This window comes from Monopterus albus, unplaced genomic scaffold, assembly GCF_001952655.1.
Source record: "Monopterus albus unplaced genomic scaffold, M_albus_1.0 scaffold174.1, whole genome shotgun sequence".
Lineage (NCBI taxonomy): Eukaryota > Metazoa > Chordata > Actinopteri > Synbranchiformes > Synbranchidae > Monopterus > Monopterus albus.
The window spans coordinates 852,370-872,869 of NW_018128054.1; the positions used below are offsets into that span (position 1 = coordinate 852,370).

Here is a 20,500-nt window from a genome sequence, read left to right on the forward strand (position 1 = left end):
GTGACTCACACCGGAACAGTGAAGCAATGTCAGCTAGTTATCCGCTGCTTTCAGAACGCCTTGTCCGCCCATGGAGAGAGGTGATCATCCTTCCTACATACAGTATTTCAAACCTTTATACAGGTGTAGCAAAAGGAAGAAAGGCCAGTAAGAGGTTATAAATAGAGGGAGAAGAACAGAGGCTGGAAAGAGAAAGAAGAGCTGTGACTGCACAAATGTTCAAGGCGATGAGTGGAAGGAGTGAACGCTTCTATTGAATTCATTTACACCCCCACTTGTTACGACCAATTTGAAATGTGAAATTATGACCATCTGTGAAACCATCATAATGAGTTTGCAACCCCCTGATGCACCACTAAGTGGAGCTGCGGCCTTTTGTTGTGAGCTACTTAACGGACCGAGTCTGTGTTGTATATGTTTCAGACTTCCCTCTGCTGCTCATCAAAGTATTAACTGGAGATAGAAAGCAAGCAAACAGCTCACAACACTGGTGTCATGCTGCTGTGCGATAAAATCAACATCAGTTTTTGTTTTTTGCTGCAATCATTATTTAATTGTGCTCTACCTACAGTTTTTTTTTTTAGAATAATGTTTCAAAACTTTCAAGTCATTAAATTGAACTTAACTCAGTAAATGGTTCTGTGGTCTCTGTGACTTTTATTGCTAATAGGGGTATAGTCACAGAACCAGGGCAGCTGGAGAGATTGTTTATTATTCCTGTGTGCTTTACCATTGATGTTTATCTGCCCAAACTGTAGGTCGCTGCCATAACTTTCCATAATGATCTCCTTTTTTAGTGATTTGAATGAAAAGGCATCGGATAGCACGGGGAGAGGTGAGCTGCGTGACACAGAATTAAAGACTATATAATTATGTCACTGAAAGATTTGACCTTTCAGCTGGAACAACCACTAATTCTCTTCATGTCTTTGACTTAAAAACAAAATGATGGCACAATGATGCAATAACCAGTTCTCATTTAGAGGCTTTGATGCAAAAAGATCGGTGAGAATATGAGAAGAAAAAACAAATTAGACAATAAAACAGACGGGCAGATGTGCAACAGGGGACTGGCGAAGGTATAGGAGGAGACTGTATAAAAGGTTTAAACAAGAAAAACCTGAAGCGTGTTTGTTGAGATCACCTTTTCAGAGCTACCCACACAAAACACACCCAACCACATGATGCTCTGAGCTCTACTCACATTATCATTGCTCCCTTTGTTGTCCTCATATTTGGTCTCTATGTGGATGGAAAACTTAGGCAGGAAGGAGCACTGCAGGGGGACAAAAGGCCGGACAGTGAGAAATTGATATGCACGATGATAAGTGCATAGCCTAATGTAAGTTTGGCCCAGATCACATCACACCACACAAGGAGAAGATTTCTGTCGGCTGATCCATGGGATAACATATGAGACTAATTATGTGTCTCCGTGTCTGTGCTTTATCATTCAAACCTGATGAGCGGTAATGATTATTCTGTCAGTGTGCAGATTTACAACGACACCGCACATGCTGCCTTACTCCTCCCATCTACACACACACACACACTGCCTCTGGCTATGCTGACTGCTGCTCATTTACTCTTAAACACAACAGTTTGATTACATTAAAGCTTAACACTTCCAATACAACAAAACAGTTAAATACAAGCTGCATAAGTGGTTGATGTATAAGCTGGTGTGTGTGTGTGTGTGTGTTTATGTGTGGCACAGCAGGACAGAGACAACACAACACAGAAACCATTTCACTTTGCACCACGGGACAGAATAAGTTTTAGGGGTTGATGCTAGGAGGTTGTGGTGAATGCACAGGTGTGTGTTTGTGTGGATTGTTACTGTAATTACTGCCCATGGTGCAATAAGACAATGCCACCTAGTGAAGCTTACCAGCCTTGTTAGAAGGAGACAACAAGAAAAGTGTGTGTATAGGACATTTGCATGTGACAGAGAAGACAAGTACATTAACCTTCATCCTGGAACAACATGACTTTGTGACACGACTACCTATTTAAATAACACAATTACTGTCATTGCCACTCCCAGTCATTGTCCTCATATTCTGCATAATCAACACCCACCTCAGTCTAATCATAGCAAAACATTCCCAAGTGTGCAGAGGTGGAAAATAACCAAGTACATTTGCACATAGAGTTCAATTTTGAGATTTCTCTACTTTGAGTATATTTATTTTCTGCTACTTCATGTTTCAACTTCACTACATGTCAGAGAAAAATATTATACTCTGTACTCACTACATTTATTTGATCACAAGATTTATTGACCCTTGGTGTAACATTCATAAGCTATCTAGCAGTAATTTAAATTATAAGGATATAAGGTTGTTAAAATTTGCTCTACCTTTACCAGCTGCAGCATTAAATATGATGGATACAATAATATATCGACAATTATAATCAAATATCAATGTAAACTGTGCCATTTTGCATAATGAATACTTTTACTTTAGGTACTTTAAGTAAATTCTATGTTCATACTTTTGTACCTTTACTATACTTTACTTATTGCTACTTTTATTTAAGTAAACGATCGGAGTATTTCTTCCACTGTAAGCGTGTGATGCAGTTTGGGAAATCATGATGCCTGATTTGAGAATGCGGTGAGCTGATTTATAAACACACAGGATATTTTTCCAAGTCATATTCTTCAGGTTCTTAAGTAGGAAAAAAATTCCTCATTCACTTTTCCATTGGCTGGCATAACCCTCCTCAAACATCCAGATGTTCCATGTATTTGTAAAGTCTCATGGGAAAAGATTAGCCTGAGGCTGCTGCGGATTTTATTTGTGCTTCACTGATGTTTTCTTCCTGCCTTAGACATGCGGTGGGAAGGCCAATGCCCCGCTGATGTCCCAGAGCAAATCATTAGTGCTTAGTGCGTCATATCGCTGAGAGCTGTGGGGTTTGCTAATGTCTTCAATACAAGATTTCTTTGATTTAGCTGGTACAGACAGGTGGACTGGTGCAGCAAAGATGGCAGGTTTTAACTGTAATATATGGAGATATCTGGGCCTGAAGGTGAAGCTCTTAAAAGAAATATCAAAAGATTTTTCCTATAAAAATTAACAATGAATCAATTATCAAAATAAATGGTGATTATTTTTTCAAGCGACTAATGGTTTCACCTCTAATTTGATACACAAGCAGCCAGAATGGGTTTTCTTTACGGGGTGTCTGGGTTTACTCTTAGGCAAATGGCAGGGAGCTCAGATACCTGGAAGGATCTCGGTGTACAAAAAAAGTGCTTCACTGCATAAAAAACAGGCAGTTGATCAGCATTCTGATCAGGATTTGTCCTGGACCCTGTCCTGGAGAGGTATTACAGGGAACTGGGAGGTGAAGGGCAGACAAACAACACACTGAAGGAATTACAGTACATATTATTCCTGGCATAGGGACACCTCATGCTTCCCCCTTGCTGTCACCATGACTTAGGCTGCTGATTACTACTGTCTTCTAGCGAGTACCTTTTGAAAGTGACGTTTCTTATCACGTTATTGCCATCCGGTGCCAGCAGCCTTCACGAAGTGCAGCCACTCTTACCTTTCACATTTGAGCTGTATCAGAGTGTTTTGTGTTTGTATGTGCACGAGTGCCAACACATGTAAACTACTCACCGTGTACTCTGTCCAAATTCCCAACAGAGGCCATCAGTATAACAGAAATGGTGGTCGTGTGAGGGGGGGGGGGCAACCAGTAGAAGACAACAAAGAAATGAAACAGCATGAAAGAGATAAGAAGAGAATAGAAGAGAAGAAAATCATTAAGTTCAACATGGAAAAATAACCATTAAGCCTCAGCAGTAGTACTTCATCACCACATGACAGGAGTCTAGTGTGACACTGATCGTTTTGCTAAGCATAGTCCTACTGAGGGTATGTTTGTCACATGGACATACCGTACATACAGATCTTCATATCCCTGTGCAGCTACTACCATGTTTTTCTTCGTGCTGCAGAGCTCAACATAACAGTAAGGTCATGTCATATCTGCAGACTGTTCATAGTTTTATCACCTGTCCGTATTTTTGTAGGTTTTAAAGCATTTCTGCCTTTGTTACACTTTAAAAAGTTGTTGGACAGACCACAGACATGCATCTTAGGTTGATTAGTGACTCCAAACTTAGGAGTGAGTGAGTGTGTGTGGCCTTTTTTTTTAAATGGTATAGATAATGGATGGATGGATGGACAGTTGTTAAATAATATAATGCACTGTAGATAATTATAGCTGGACACATTTTAAGTGTACTTTTAAGTGTATACTGCAGATGTATATTTAAAGGATTACCTGTTATAGTGTATGGGTAATAGTTCCAAGCCTTCTCTGTAACATAGAAGATCTTAGGGACCACTGCTCTGGCCCAACTGGGCAGCTTGCTAAAGCAGAGAAAAAGAAGAGTGGGAGGATTAGTGAACTGAAGGACAAGAATTTAGAAAAGGCAGAAAAGTTAGAGGACAGATAGTATGAAGAGCTTTTGTGCTGTACTATTACAGTAGACCTCTGCTAAGTTTTCCTTGGCCCTATCATGCAATGATAAATGTCCAGCTGTGTGCAGCTGCAGTGGAGGCCATACAAAGCACCCCTGGGGAAGATGATTACACCCTGCAACCTGCAGTTTCACCACAGCTTGCATCGATACAGTGAGGGACACGTAGGGAGGAAAGCACAGAGAACTAGCTATTACTCAACACAAACGGATTCTCAACGCTGACAGTCGCAGCCCAGTAGCCGAGCACCTTGTTGGGCGTCCAATCAGTGGTTACTGAGCGAGGGGACGAAACCTGGTTCAGCTGTAGGCAAATTGCTGAGCCACACATTTGAGAAATGCATGAATTCACAGGTGGATAGAGCAGACCTGATTTCACGATTTTGACAGGTTTAACAGCGAAACTGTAAGTCCTGATTGCCAATAGATGTTGAAAAAAGTCAGTGCAGACTGTATCATTACTGAGATGAGATTTTCCATGACTAAATATCAGCAAATGGCAAAATGACTGAACACAAGGCCGTCGTTAAGTTTTAAGAATTCGCATTTTCTGGATAAGTGACTTTTAAATCACCCCCTGACTGAACTCCCACACTGCTAACCTCTTCCCTTTTCATTCTGTTTCGAGAGGCTGTTATTGAATGTGGAGATTAAACTGGTTTGTCACGGAGTGTCTGCATGGGCCACTGGGACATAAGACAGACAGTGCTCTCTAGTCTCTCTCTATTAGACTGTCAAAAAGTCAGAGGAGTTTCCAGTCACAGCAGACTGGCCCCATGTCCTCACACTGACTTAACTACAAGCCACACACACATGCACAGACCGCAGTTTTAACATGATAACAGGTGGTTAGTGGGTGGAGAGAGGCGAGCGGGATGCCTAACAGTGGCTGCTCAAATTATCCATCACTTACACTGACCTCATCTTTCTCTGCCCACACACACACACACACACACACATACACACACACACACAACCTAAAAGCAAAAATCTTCCTCTCTTCTGAGTTGGTCAGTGACACTTTATATTTCCCAAAGGCCCACTTACTTGTCACTTCTGACCACAGAAATCATACTCTCCACCTCTCACTGTGATTCTCCTTGTGAGTCTCCTTTTGTCTCATTGTTGTACTTTTGGGAATGAGCTATTTTATTCTGCTCAGTGCTGATGTAATCAACTTTCAGTCAACTTAAAGATGACAAGACAATGAACTGGTGCTGAAATACTGCAAGACAACAAATATAAACAAGATGACAGAGAATCATGTGTAGAACTGCTAAATAGGTTTTAGGATTTTAAATAAATAGGTTAAAAAGGTAAATAATAGGTTAATAGGTTAGTAATTAAGCTGTTTAGATAGTTAGTTAAAAATAGGTAAATAGGTCTGCTAAATAGGTATTTTAGGTTTTCTGTCATAGTTTCATCTGATTCATCCTCTTTTGAACTTGATGTATTTCCCATAAATGTGATAGTTGTCACTCTCTGGGTCATGCTAACGTTGCAGTCATCACCTTAGAAAAACAATGAAATATGCATTTGTATTTATTTGGAAAGATGTAGGAGGCCTGCACTGGTTGTCCCAAATGTAACGACTGCAAAGTTAGCAAGCAGCTACTGTACGATCATATATTTTGGTGTAATATAAATGAAATATGTGAACCTTTTACTCATACTAGCTCTACTGTGCTTCTCGCTTGCCACCGACTCTATGCTCTGATTTCTCTATGGAAATCAATATTTTGAAATTACTTCACTTTGGCAGGGGTTGGCTATACTGATGGATGTAGATATGGATTTGTGCTCCTGCCAAGTGTTGGCTTGTGTGAATTTATTGAACCAGGTGATGATAGACCTAGAATATATGACTGGCCAAGGACTGAAGTATTGCTCTAGCACTAAGCCATGCACTGATTAATGTATAAAAACAGCTAAGATAAAAACAAATTGCAGCTGGGAAAGAGAAACCGGGCAAAACATTTAAGTTCTTTATGATGCTGAAATCTGCAGATGATATTTAGATACAATACACTCAGTGTCCACTTTATTAGGTACAGGTCTAATGTAATGCAATACAATCATCTCTACTTTTATGATGCTTGTTGATACCATCATAAAGGTGTTAAATTATACAGGTGACACAAGTGCACCTGATAAAATGGCCAATGAGCATATAAAATATTTGCAATGCATTCCTGATATTAACCTGAAGGCTTCTCTTTAAAAATTTCACTCGTCTCCAAATATTAATATTCTTCTACATATCTTCCATTCTGTTTGTCTACATCTTTTCATCATTTGCAATCATTATAGGTCTAACTAGACAGCGCTCAGAGCGTGCAAACCTCTGCTAAGGCAGCTCGGTTTCCCCATAATGCCATTACACCTAAAAGCAATATTCCCAAGTTAGTTTGCCACTCATAATATGATTCATTGTCCATGAAAACCTACCCAAAGCATTTGGAACGATGGTGATATTATTATGATTATGAAAGTTGTTCAAGAAAAGCAGACTGCAATAACAATGTGTACTTATAGTCCTTCATAGACAAGTTCCATCATATAGCTGCAGTCCGTTTTCCAATATTCCTCCTGCTACACTTGATATTTCCGCCCCGCACTACAGATCAGCACCAAAATCTAATGGATTGTTCCGTGGGCCACACCCTACCTCTCCAAAATTCATCCAAATCCATTCAGCACTTCAAACAAACCAACCAACAATCAAACACTGGTAAAAACATTACCTCTGCCTTGGGGAAATCATTGAGTTGCTGAGTCAAGTTTCCATCTGGATTTACCTCATCAGTGCACTCAGTGAATATTTAGTACAAAGCTACATAATGTTGCTGTAACGCTACACAGAAACAAATCTGCAAGTGTATGATGAGTAGTCCACCATCAGACTGTACTCAGCGCCTAATTCAATTGTAAGCTGCATGGCAGAACATTAAATACTCATTTTCATGCTTATCCAGTTTAACAGCTATCAGCAAGAAAACAGGCTTGGGATCAGCCTTTGTGGTTTTCACTACCCTCAATCCTGAAACACAACAGCAAAGCTTAGTGCAGCTTGCAAAGCCTTATAACCTCTGGTATTTACTAATATATGATCATAACTTAAGCAATATGTAACTATTTTTAGCAACAGGAAAGTATTTTTACTTTCAGTAGCTATTTATTTTAATAAGACAGCCTAGAGATGTTGGCGTGAATGCATCATTAGATGTCTAACCAGTGTGTGTTAACAGCAGGACTGCGGCAAGGATCAGTGACAGTCATGATAAGATGTCATCATTTCTTTGTCACATTTCTCATGTTGCCTTTATCAGCAGCAGCCTAATGAGCTGAGCATTTTTAGTGTGAGATGAAATATAAAGTCTACAGCAGAATATGTGGATGTTTCTATGGCGATAGGATTCGCCTTTGGGGATCAACTGAGTATTATAAAAAACACACATTTATACATTATGGCAAGAGAAGGACACTCACTTGTTGAGATAGATTCGTTTCTCGGTGAACTGGCCTGATCCGTGCTCGGGGTCCTCGTACGGCTCATTCTGGACCACCTCCACCCCCTCCCCACGTTCACTCTGTTCATGACTGTGTTTACTGATCATATACAGTTGGCCAATCCGATACTGAAAGACAAACAGGAGACAAACAGATTCAGACACTTAATATAAGATTGATTGTGTTAAATTTAGTGACACAATTAAATAAAATAATGAAGCGTCATCCTGGCATATTAACATTGCTATTGCAGTAAACTGTACTTATCTTATGGAACACCTGACTTGACTGGAAAGAATATGTTCTTGCTTGAGGTCCAACAGTTGACTCAACAATTAATTTTACAGCTGGTGTAAAAATAAATACAGAAGATACCAGGATTAGTGCTCTCACTGTGTGGTCATGACACCTGAGGACAGCCATCACAGTGAAAGTAAGCTTTGGGATTAGGAGCTGTGAGCAGCATACTGAAAAAGGCCTCATATCAGGTCAGGACACGGGTCAAGCAGCACAACAATATTACCAGTAGCAGCAGTAGCCCGTGGGATGACCCCGTCCCATGGCCTCTTGTGGCCCATCAGTCAACAGCCACAATCTTTCACCTATCGTGGACTGACCCATTTGGCCCACTGACAGTGTTGCTGTTAGGCGCCTTGACAGGGATTGATTGGGGCGTCACATGGCAACTATTTTCCATACATTTGTGAAACGACAAGCATCAGACTGAGAGTGCTCCAGGATGGAGATTTCCGATGCTTGTAGGCCTATTTCCGGGCCTGGGAAATCGATATGGCCTTGATTATGCCACTCTGCTGGAATGCCAAGGGGTCATGCTGGACTCAACTGCCCTACACACACAAACACACAAACCTCTTACCAAGGATAGCCGTGTTAAGCTAATGTAAAAAAGACAAGGACTCTGGGATGTTGTTGATAGTGTAGTGGAAAAAAAGTGTGTCTGTAAATAAGCTCAGGTTGTAAAGTTCTTATCATAATGCCAAGTTTTTCCATCTGCTGGCAATGACAGAAAAGCAAGGGGCTATGACGGGCTGAGTATTCCCAGCTGGAATGTTGATAGCGGTGTGTTTCTGACTCAACAGCTGTTACAGTCTGACATAATTTTTCCGCCACAGTGGCACAGTCACAGGCCGGGCATCATACACAAAGACAAACCTGTATTTAGCCACGCACACACACATAAACACATACGTACACACACTTAGAGTTGCAAAGACTGGTAAATTGATCGATCAGAAAGACCAACTGTTCTCTGTTTCCAGCTTCTCAAATGTGAGAATTTGTTGCTTTTCTTCATCTGACTTTATAGTAAATTGAATATTTGGGGGGGGGTCTGTAATGTTGGTCAGTCAAAGCAGTATGTTTGATTACATCACCCTGCACTTTAGGATACTGTGATGTTAGCTACTGTTTACTAGTATTTCATAAACTCATCAATTAACATTTTTTGTGGGAATCAAACTATAAAGAGACAAAATCACCATATAACAGCCACAAAAACACGTAATATGACAGGAAGACATCTCCTGGAATCTGGCTCTGATGTAGGGGGTGCACGTCTGTGCCCAGAGACCCATTGTCTCATACTAAGCCAAATAATATGACTCATCTTTGTCACTGTGTTTTGCAAAAGTGAGTTAAGTAATTACTGTAATGAGTCTGCATTGTGTTGTCCACCCCTTGGGATTAATTACATCATTTCAGTATTTGCTGAATATTTCCTTCAATCTTCTTAACATTTAGAAAGGTGAAAGAAAAAGGAGGTGGTCGTACAAGTAAATTCATTTCAAAGACTCGTGTTTGAGCAGAACCTACAAAACAGATGATGAGATGAGAGACAGCTGAGCAGCACACAAATCTCTCTGCTGGATGAAAAGCACCAAAGCAGAGTACCACTCCAGAGGACCTCTGAGTGCCACTCTGACCACACTGATGGCTAACAACAGTGCAGTAACATTATCATTTTTCCTATTTCTCTCTCAGATCACTCAGGGATCAGACAGTGTGTACACAAACCAGCTATTGTGCTGTTCTTCCTACCCGCCATTGTGTTCAGCCACTATCTGCCGTCTACCTGAGAGCAGCGGCCGATGAATGAGCAGCTGTTTTCATTGTTGTCTTTGGAAAATTCACTCTAATGACTAGGATAGAGAAGTGGCCTTTGCCCAGGTTATAGTGGCCATGAATAATCTCATATAATCTGTCTTTGTCTCTAGCTACAGACAGTAGATCCAATCGGCAGGATAAAGGGCTGACAACAAGAGGAAACAATGCTGCCTCTTAAGCTCAGGTGTACGTTTTTCTTTTCCACGTGTCATCTAATTTATCTGCCTTCTTACCAGTCGGGTTTTTCTCCATATGTTTTTGCTATTTATCCTCACTCCACGTCCACATCTTCTCCTTTGTGAGCTCCTCTTCTAACTCTCTGCCACTAAACTTTGCGATTAGCTCATTATGTTGTACCTGTTAAAGTCACGTACAGTTCCGTCACCTGCAGTACTATCATTAGATACCCTGAAAAGCACTAATGGCAGAGTATTATTATACATGGAGCTACTCTTAGTGTCAATTATTACTGGGGTGTGAGAGCTAAAAGGCCACTTTAAAGATCAAGACTGGCAGCGTTAGTCGAGCCAAGAAAAATAATGAAACCAACAACACATTCCAATTTTGGTCCCTTAGCGTTGTTGTTTTTTTTCAGTCCCTCTGATTGTGTTCACATCTCAAATATGCAGAAACAGGTGCATACTGAAAGCTGAAATAAAATTGAAAGAGGGTGGACAAAGAAGAGGACAGGGCTTTCAGGTGCAGAAAATAAATCAACAGATTGATATCACTCTCATATTCGTACACTGCTCCAAGCAAGTGCTGCTCAGAGAAGCATATTTTGCCAAACTAGTATTGTAACAATATGACACGACAATGTTAAACAAAGCAATGGTCCAGGTTACATTTAAATAGGCACACAGGAATTATTGAAACACATCCTGATCTTTGAAGACTGTGAGCAATTTCCCTGACAAATGCCAAAAAAACCCACTATAATGCATTCAAGAACATGTTGATTACTACAAATACATACAACAAATCACTGTGCCATATCAAAGTATATAATGTAAAATACCATTTAAAAATTAAAGCAGCAAGCCTACTATAATCTGATTAAACTCTGTCTCTTTCTGCCTTTTTGGCTCTGTGTTCGAACATAGCAGCAGGTGGCGGGGAGCTGTGGTCATTGTGCCAAGGAGTGTGTTACATAAGACAACACTGGGCACACTGCTAACATGTAATTACAATTCAACCATGTACAGAGTAATTGTTGCTTTAAGTATTCTTGGGCATGTGGCTGTTATTATAAATAGCCTCTACACTGATGTACAGTTTAAGCAGTGTGTGTGTGTGTGCGTGCGCGTGTGTGTGTGTGAAAGAACAAATCTGTATCTGCAAACACACAACAGACTGATTGTCCTTTATCTAACTCAGTACCCACACAAAGGGGATCAATCAACATTATTATTAGGACAACTGCCCCAGTTCATCTGGCAGTCAGTGTTGTCATTTAAAGCCTATGATGTGAAATTGTCTAATTCCTTAGCAGTGTATCAATTTTCAGTGTGTATAGGACCCAAAGTTGAACACACAATATGTGTAAAGCATAAAGGCCTCACTTCAGAGTTATTCCTTGCAAAACAACATCATGTTGTGAAATATATCACACTGTGTTATCTCATGTGCCCATATGGTAGATAGATAATTTCAACATCACAGGGCACACACAGACATAGACACCCTGCCTCTTACAGCAGATGCACATGGCAGTGGCCAAATGAACATTTCCCAAATGTAAATGGAGCCTAATGTATTTAGGCTGGCAAAGGCTGATCCCAATTTATCAACCCATATGCTAACAACCACATTCTAAAACGTGGACTACACATCCACTGAGTACTCATAATGAATAACATCGCAGCAGCATCTTAATGTTTAAGCTTGAAAAAACAACAGTGCCTGACATTCACATGTCTTTTCCTTTGTGTCGTTAGTTATAGTGCTGTTAGCATCGGTACCCGCGAGAGGCCCGGGTTCCAGGGGAATGATGTTCGTTAAAGCTTGGTAAAAAGCTGATATAATACACTAATGTAATAATACAGTGAGTCATTTCAAAGAAATATATCATTATAGTTTAAGCAAATGTAATGAGGCTCACAGCAGATGATTAAAAACGGCTGTGTTCCAGAGCTGGCCGTTTAGTTATTAGTCAAATTAGAACCCTCAGTGGGAATTTGAAGTGGCTTTTCTTTTTTTTCCTGAACATGAACTGGAAGTTCCGCTTTCACTTTGGCTCTCTATATCACGGCAATAAAATCAAATCTCAGCCAGGGTGTTTTTAATTGGAAGGATCTGAATCCTAGCATTTTACATGGAGTGATGGCTTAATGCAGCCAAAATAAACCCTGAAAGCAGAGACTAAGGAATCTCCTCAAACATGAAGAAAACATTCCCCATATAGGGATTTAGACCAGCTCACTGCCCGACTGAGTTCAAAGACAAGGTATGAAGGAAGGCCTGCTGAGTTTGTTGAGGCTCGGACTTTGAGCGCAGCTTCACCTCTGCATTAACTGATGTGCTGCTGCTAATTCTTATGCATATTTCAGACCACCTGCACCTAAGGACACACCTGTGGGCTCAACGCCGTTAATGATGTATGACAACCTACTGCTCCAAGGTCTGATTCATGATCCATTAAACATCACGTTTGTAGACTTTCTTTGATGCTCACTGAATTACAGTTCCTCTGTCAGGGATGTCTTGTTAGAGATTTTGATCATCAGCTGTAGTCAGAACACATAAAAATGCACACCGTCTTGTACTTAGGATGATGAAATCAATTTCCTTACCTGTGTTTCTAACCCTCACAACTAGAATGAGAACTTTTCCCCACCTTACAGCAATTCTAACCTTAACTCAGATAAGTTTACAACATTTTTCAAAAATTCTTTCTGTCTGGAGCTCTGAAAGTGTAACCTCTTCCACAAGGACTAAAGTGCACACAGACGTCACACTGCTATTTCAGCAGAAATGTTGGCATGCTGTCTAGAGCAAGTGCATTTGCGTCATCTGTGCTGATTCAGCGAACTGTGAAGGAGAGCGGTTTACTGATTTGACAAATTCACTTGCAGAGACTTAGGCAATGTAGGAGCATGCCAAGGATGGCAACTGGCTTGTGTGTTGGTTAACACTAACGTACTGTATGCCATGCCACACGAGTGGACAATTGCCTCTCCTAGTTTCGTGGCCTGCAGCTAAGAGCTAGAGTGAGAGGCCTGAGAACAAGATAACCTGTTGTCAGTGCCCTTTCTTCATGAAGGGATCATTGTACAGATTATTCCCAAGAGGTTCAGAGTAGACCTTTCTATCATTTTTAATTCTGTGTGCTTGCTCCCTTACATCAAAACCTAAACTAAAAGGTATTTTCTAGGCTCTATGTTGTAAAAACATTTTGCAAGAATTCAGTATGCAGTAGCTGGTTTTTAATATTGAACAACTGAGAAATATGTTACAGCAGGTCTTCTTAAACAACAGATGAAGTTAAATGTTCCTTTATCAATTGCTAGAAGATTGTGTTACACAGGCCTACAGTATGTCAAAGACATGTGGAGGGGTGTAAGTTGTTATAGGGATGACTGCAGATGGGACAGAGCACTGCCCCTTCTCTGATTCTCTTCCTCTCCACTCATCTTCTCATCCTGCGTGTCTGCAGTATCTGAGGTCACAGATTAAAAGATTCAAGATCACTCACTGTGGATCACTATGCAGCACCATTACCCCCTGCCCCGCACTGCACTGGGTGGCCTGTGTTTGTATCAGGTGAAAAACTGCTGGGGGGATAAGAGAGGACTGGGCTGAGGCAGAGTATCAAGGAGAAGTTGAGATGACGAGCAGGAATAAGAAAGTAAAAAAAGGGGCAGTGCTGCAGCAGACTGACAGAGCATTGAGCCGTTACATAGAGGACACCTGAGGACAGCTGTCTCTCTCACCTTCCCCACTACTACTGTTCCTCTTCCCATTAATTCTCTCCTTGATGTATGTCATATTTTCTTTCAACCATTCCCTTTGCCAACATCAACTCTGCATTACCTGCTTCCTTGTTTTTCTCATTTCCTGCCCACTCTGTCTCTGCCTCTCGTACCCAGGTCTGAGAGCATCCTTGTGTTTGATGTCTGACCTTTTTTAAACACCCCACCCCCATGCCAGAAACAACTCACTGTAAACTGACAGAGAGAGAAATACACAGAGTTAGAGAGAAACTAAGTCATTCAATGAATGAATGCTGCATGTTGCCAAAAGACTTTGGCTAAAAATCAATTACATGTACAGTTACAAGCACATGGTGGAACTGTACTGATGTACAGGTGACTGCACCCAATAGAGGTACATATCAAATATAGCAAATTAATTGCGAACAAAAGTAATAATAATAAAGTTTACTTTGCCATTCTGACTGTTTAATATCATTTTGTGCAAAGCTTAATGTTTGTCCAGTACAAAGCAGGAGCAGGGAGTGATCAGTCTAATCTATCATCTAATTCTGGAACTATACTGATGTACAGCTGACTGCAATTTAAGAATAAGTTACTCTACCAGAAATACACAACATCCACAGTCAAGCTGAATCCATCACATTCTTCATGAAACTTTTTCCAAGAACTACGCCTTGTGCATGAACCGGGTGATATTCCCTTCATAGCCCTCATTGATTTGTGTGATAAATAAGTCTATATCCCTGTTATGTAAGCCTTCTGTCTCCTCTGTTCCAGTCTGGAGTGTTCTAGTACAGCTTGAATGTCATGTTGCTTGGGGAAAACCATCTCATTTATTATGCATAGAGAGAGCACAGTGAAGTTCTTACAACCCTGTTGAGGTAAAGACGGGAAAAATAAAAGTGAATGCAAAAAGCAGACCAAGGGAGAAAGAAAGCAAAAGAAAAGAATGACCTTGTAGGATATGGTCCGTCTTACCATTGCTAACTCTGAGAGACGAGGCAGTCCAAGTAACTTCAAAACAGTGCTGATTTATTCAAAGGATCACAGGTAAAATTAACATTACACACTCAGGTATCTTGCACCTCCAAACTGCACGCAGGCAGATGAAAGATGAAAGACCCTGAACCCACCAGGCCTATACATTATATCCCCTCGGTTGGGCTAGCCCCATACTACACAGAAACGTCAACTGTTTTCGTCTCTGTTGCCAGCTTTGCAGCTGGTCATAACAGTAGTCAAAACATGAAGCAAATCAATGTGTGTGTGTCTGTTGATTAAGTGGTGTGTAGCTAAAAACATTCTCACAGACTTCTAGTAACATGTCGTGATATTAAACATAAGAACATATTATGGCTAAGGCTACAGTTATACACGTCATAATAATAATATTAAACACCCTGTCTGCTGACAGTCATCAACTCTTCTCTCTAGTTATCCTTGACCAGATGTACCCTGTAGAAACTCATAAGCATGACTAAGCATTTAACAGTCTAACTAGACATCCTATCTCCACTAAACATTTCTAATATATAAAGTATCTATCCAATATCTATCTGACTAAAAATACCTAACAACCTCAAGTGTTATCGATTTGGCCTTGCATACAATATCAGCCTTCCCAGCTCCTTTCTATCACCTCAGTTTTCTCTGCCTTAGTGGAGCCGACTGTAAGCTGGGAAAGGGCAGGGCAATTGAAAAAGAGAAGCCTGTTAAGATGTTGGCATGATGATAATTAGGAAGACACTTAATGGCATGAAGCTGTTATATAGGGAAAGTCTCAGTCTTGCACTCTACAAAGAGAAACCGCCAACAAAAGACAATGTGGTAGGAAATGACCTTGCTCCTGCAGTGCTTTATTCTTGGCAGAGTTTAACAGCATGCCAGTGGTGGTAAGTGCAGTAAAGGCAAGGAGCCCCAGGAGGTTTTTCTTCTCTAGAGAAAAACGGGGTGGGTGATGATCTGAGAAACTGTAAAATGAACAAAACTTGCTCAAGTTAAAGCTGCATTACTAACTACTCCCTCTTCGCCCCTCTTGCCCTGTCTCTGACAGTTGTGGCAGTCAGGTAGCACTGCACTAATAACCATCACATCAGAATTCTGTGAAAAAAGTCAAAATTCAAATCAATTTTGTACAGTGGCACTAATCCTCTTCCATATCCTACAATAGCTATCACATGTATATGAATAGGATAAGCTTCCAAAAATAGTTTAAGCCAATGAAATGCCACCAAAACTGACATCAGTGCATCAGCATGTGAATACAGACAAATGTGTGAGAATGCATGTTATGGACTAAATGAACTTTAGCCTACGCACACAGAATGATTTCAACACAAAGTCACCATGTCTTACACGTGATGCATGAATATTCAGGCAAAGATCATTTCTCAATAAACAAAGCTGGAGAAAAGTAAAACAATCAAACAACATTCAAAGCAGCTCTTGGAACAGTCACATTAAATAGAAATTTGGAGAAAAGAGAACAACTTCCAAATCAGTGGAGTCTGCTGACGAGAGAGAGAGAGAGAGAGAGAGAGAGAGAGAGAGAGAGAAGAGGATCCATGCTGCTGGCCAATAGCATTCATGGCACTAACTCGCCGCCCAGGCAGGTTGAGTCAGAGAAAACAAACAAAAACAGGCAGGAACAAATGCACATTGCACATTAAAAACATTCGACAGTGTGTGGAAATACAAAAGAAGATGAGGAAGATGAGGAATGCCATAATCAGTATATTTCCCACATAATGAGAGAGTTTCCATTCCTCTGAGTGGGTGTGTTCCAGTTATTTTCCACTTCTTTGTGCAAATATTCACAAAAAAAGTTGGACTTCTCTCTTTGTCACAGGAGCCATCATTGAATAGGTGACATTTGCTAGTTATGGAGCTAATCAAAAGGGTTGGATTTTGTTCCATAACATCAGTAACAGTCTATTCTTGTTTGCTGTTTCAGTACAAATATACAAAAGATATCCATGTATAGTACCAGGTACCTGATGCTGGGTTTGATGTAACAAGACCAACAGATCCAAAATGGAGCCAGCGATAGGAACTCATATGTACAGAAAAGGCAGTAACACACACGGACACCAGGACTGACAAAGTCACGTTAGACACACATAAATACAGCATAGACCATCTGCTGTGTTGGATGAAAAGCCATTACTGGGCCAAAGTGTTGAACTTTCTAGCTGCATAGTCGATGCCCCATATTCAGCAGCTGTTCACCAGATTTTCAGGTTTTTCAAAACATTATCATCATTACCAGTCTGTGAATATTATAATTAAAACACTCTAATGTGAGATTACAATGTTATCAACTCCTTCTGTTGTTTCTCACGAAAACCAAATAGCTACAGTATGTGGGTTACTTGGGTTCAAATCACACACACACACACCTTAACACACATGTGCTCACTGCAAACATATACAGAAGGGCACTTCTTATTTAAAGAGAATTCTAATTGGACGTGATCAGCTGATGTTCCCACAGCAACCAGGGATGCATGTACCTCTTGTGTGCGCCCTGTGTATCTGTTCATACACCCACACATGTATGGGTACAAACTAGGGATGGGAACAAATTTTCATAAATGAGTACTTGCAGGTTTTTGTACACTTTGCTGAACTATGAACACTCTATTTAACGGTGGAAAGTTGTATAGCTATATGAGCAGCCACACACTGACGGATACTTCAAAATTGTACTTAAGTACATTACTTCAGTAAATGTACTTAGACAGTAATTTCAGATTAAGACATGATAGGTTTATTTCCTGTTTCAATATAAAACTGAAGTCTGAATGAGACTGAATTGCTTTTAAGATGAATTTCCCCGGATGATTCAGCAGCAAATGACTGATCCACATCACTTTCCATTGTCATATAATAAGTCTGATCACATATACTATTCATCATCAATCACAGCGCACATGATACACTGTGATCGCATTAGAGTGTAGCATGCCCAGCTGCTGCCCTTCTCATGCTGCATCTTGTAACTCTACTGACACATTCACAATGTGTCACCACACTTTCTATTCTAGGTAATCACTATTTCTTCATGTTGACACTAAGTAGGGTTTAAGGGGACTGGAAGAGAGGATGTGGGCTACAGCCACAAATGGAGTTTCCTGTTCTTATAAAAATCCTTAAACAATCAAATCACATCTGACTCACTAAGTTCTCAGGTCACTGGAGTCTGAGCAAGTTTGACAAACTTAAGTTGTATCTACACCATCAGGTATGAACTTAATGTAATGTTAAAGAAATGTGTAACCGATGTTGACAGAGCTTAAACAAGGAGCCTGAGTCCCTGCTTTCCAAACTTGAACACAAACTTCAGTTTCAATTCTATTTAAATCAATAAATCTAACTTTCACTTGGTCAAACTCTTTTGAAGAGTAAGTGAACTGCAAGTTCAAAAGATCCAGGCCTTGAATTGAGATGCAGCTAATGTCTTCAGATTCAAGTGCACACTTTAAAAAAAAAAAATTTAATCAGTCTCTATAAGACTTACAGCAGCTTTGGGATCTCCAGCGTCTCTGATTCAAAATTATGAAAGCGAAAATGAACTTCTGACTCAGTGGACCCTTACATAAACTCTGAAGTGCTCCTAACCAAGATGGTTCGAACTACACTCAGACATCAGTCTTTAGGCCATGTCTGTATTCTCAGCAGAGATAAGTACTTTGTAAGACAGCGATGCATAAACATACAGAGTATAAACAGCAACACTTTCATGTGAAACAAGCCTCGCAATGTTTCATTAAATGAGAAAAATATCTAAGGTATATTACAGTAATCATGACGTGTTCAAATGCCAAAGTGTAAAAATGATACGTTACCACCCTATGAGGGATAATGTTGCAGTTACATCCTGGAGTCTTGTCATGTGATGTTGCCAGGCAACCAGCAAAGGCCATTTCCCCCCTTTTCTGTCTTTGTGTTAAACTATGCTAAGAGGCTGCTGCCTCCAGCTACATACATACAGTACATACAGAGGAGTGGTGTCAATCTTCTCATCAGACTCTCCGCATTAAAGTGTATAGAAGTCTAGGAAATGCATTTTGTATTCTGTGATGTTTTTGTTAGCTTCAGATGGATGCATGTCGCAGAAACTGTCAGAAGCGCGTTACACTTTAATAGACCTGGGCAAACAAACCAGAAGCACAAAACCTGCCACTTCATCATCGCCATTAAAGTCTTTTCTCTTGTAAAAGTAGACTATGAAGTTCGAAAACAGTTTGTTCTCTAGATGTGTGAGTCCCATTTTGTGTTTTGGTCTGATATGCAAGTTGGAGCTGAGTGTGTGCAGGCAACCTGGAAAATACCACCATGGTTTCTATTAACCTCACAGCAGGGCCTCATTCAGTGCTCTCCTACAGGCCAGCAGGCTGACAGTTGGATAACCACAGGACTCAGCCAAATGGAGGCAATTCAATTAATGGTATGCAGAGAAGTAACTGAATGGACTGATCTCTATCAGCAGCGGGTATTGGTGGAATGTAACAAAGCCATACAGAACTGACCCCTGTTGAAAGCACCCACTGAGTGTAGACCACTGGACACAATCCAACATGTGACTGTAAAACATAAAGCAAAGACTGATGGGAATCAGCAAATAAGTGCAGGGTGCTCGGCATCAATAATCCTTGAGCAAGTCCGATATGCAGTAAATCACTCAGAGGAATGATCTGGAGCTCATAACAATAACTATGACGGTTAGAACTGATGGGCCTATTAACAATTAATCTAATGATGTTCTTGTACATTGTGGAAATGGAGCATCAGAAGTGGTCTTCAGTCCATCAAGATTTAATAAAGCTCCCCTAGCACTGACTGAAACTGGAATCCAGTTCCATTCCCTTGACTTAGACTACTGCATTTATTAAATGATAATGGACACTTCCCATCTTTTAACAGAGCGAAGATGTCCTTCCATCAACCCACATTTCAAAGCTCAGGAGCTGATCAAGGAAGCAGTCAGAGTAAATCAACTGCTGCCCAGGTTCAGAAAAGACACGGTCCATTCTTTAACTATTTAACTAGTGAATGGTTAATTCATCACAGAAGAAGCTGCATGGTAACTGATAAGGCAGTGAAAATGAATGTCACAGTAAACCTGGGTACTAAAGATAGACAATAATATGGAAATGATTCCCTATGGGGTTTGCAGTGTACTGGTTTTGAGGCACATTAGAGAACATAGCATAAAAACAACCAAGCCAACCATAAATATAATTTGAAGTTACATCATAAAGGGCTTTAACAGAACCTAGTTCACTCTGCTTCTGTTCAAGGGTAACAAAATCCACCTATCAGCACCTCTAAATTTACCAACTATCTGTCACTTGCACTGTCAGAGTACATTTGCATAAATGTAAGCCCTTTTCAACTTTCCCCCATAATGGGTGCTTTTTGA

General features: G+C 40.4%; 1 protein-coding gene across 1 annotated transcript in view; it reads right to left on the minus strand.

Moving 5' to 3' along the window:
• Positions 1-20,500, minus strand: part of pitpnc1a (phosphatidylinositol transfer protein cytoplasmic 1a) — a 32,227-nt gene that overhangs the window by 6,920 nt on the left and 4,807 nt on the right. Inside the window, exons 2-5 of the mRNA XM_020616452.1 lie at positions 7,997-8,145; positions 4,309-4,397; positions 3,639-3,646; positions 1,205-1,276 (exon numbers count right to left, since the gene is read on the minus strand). Coding sequence (XP_020472108.1) covers positions 1,205-1,276; positions 3,639-3,646; positions 4,309-4,397; positions 7,997-8,145 — 318 coding nt within the window. The remainder of the gene's footprint in view (positions 1-1,204; positions 1,277-3,638; positions 3,647-4,308; positions 4,398-7,996; positions 8,146-20,500) is intronic.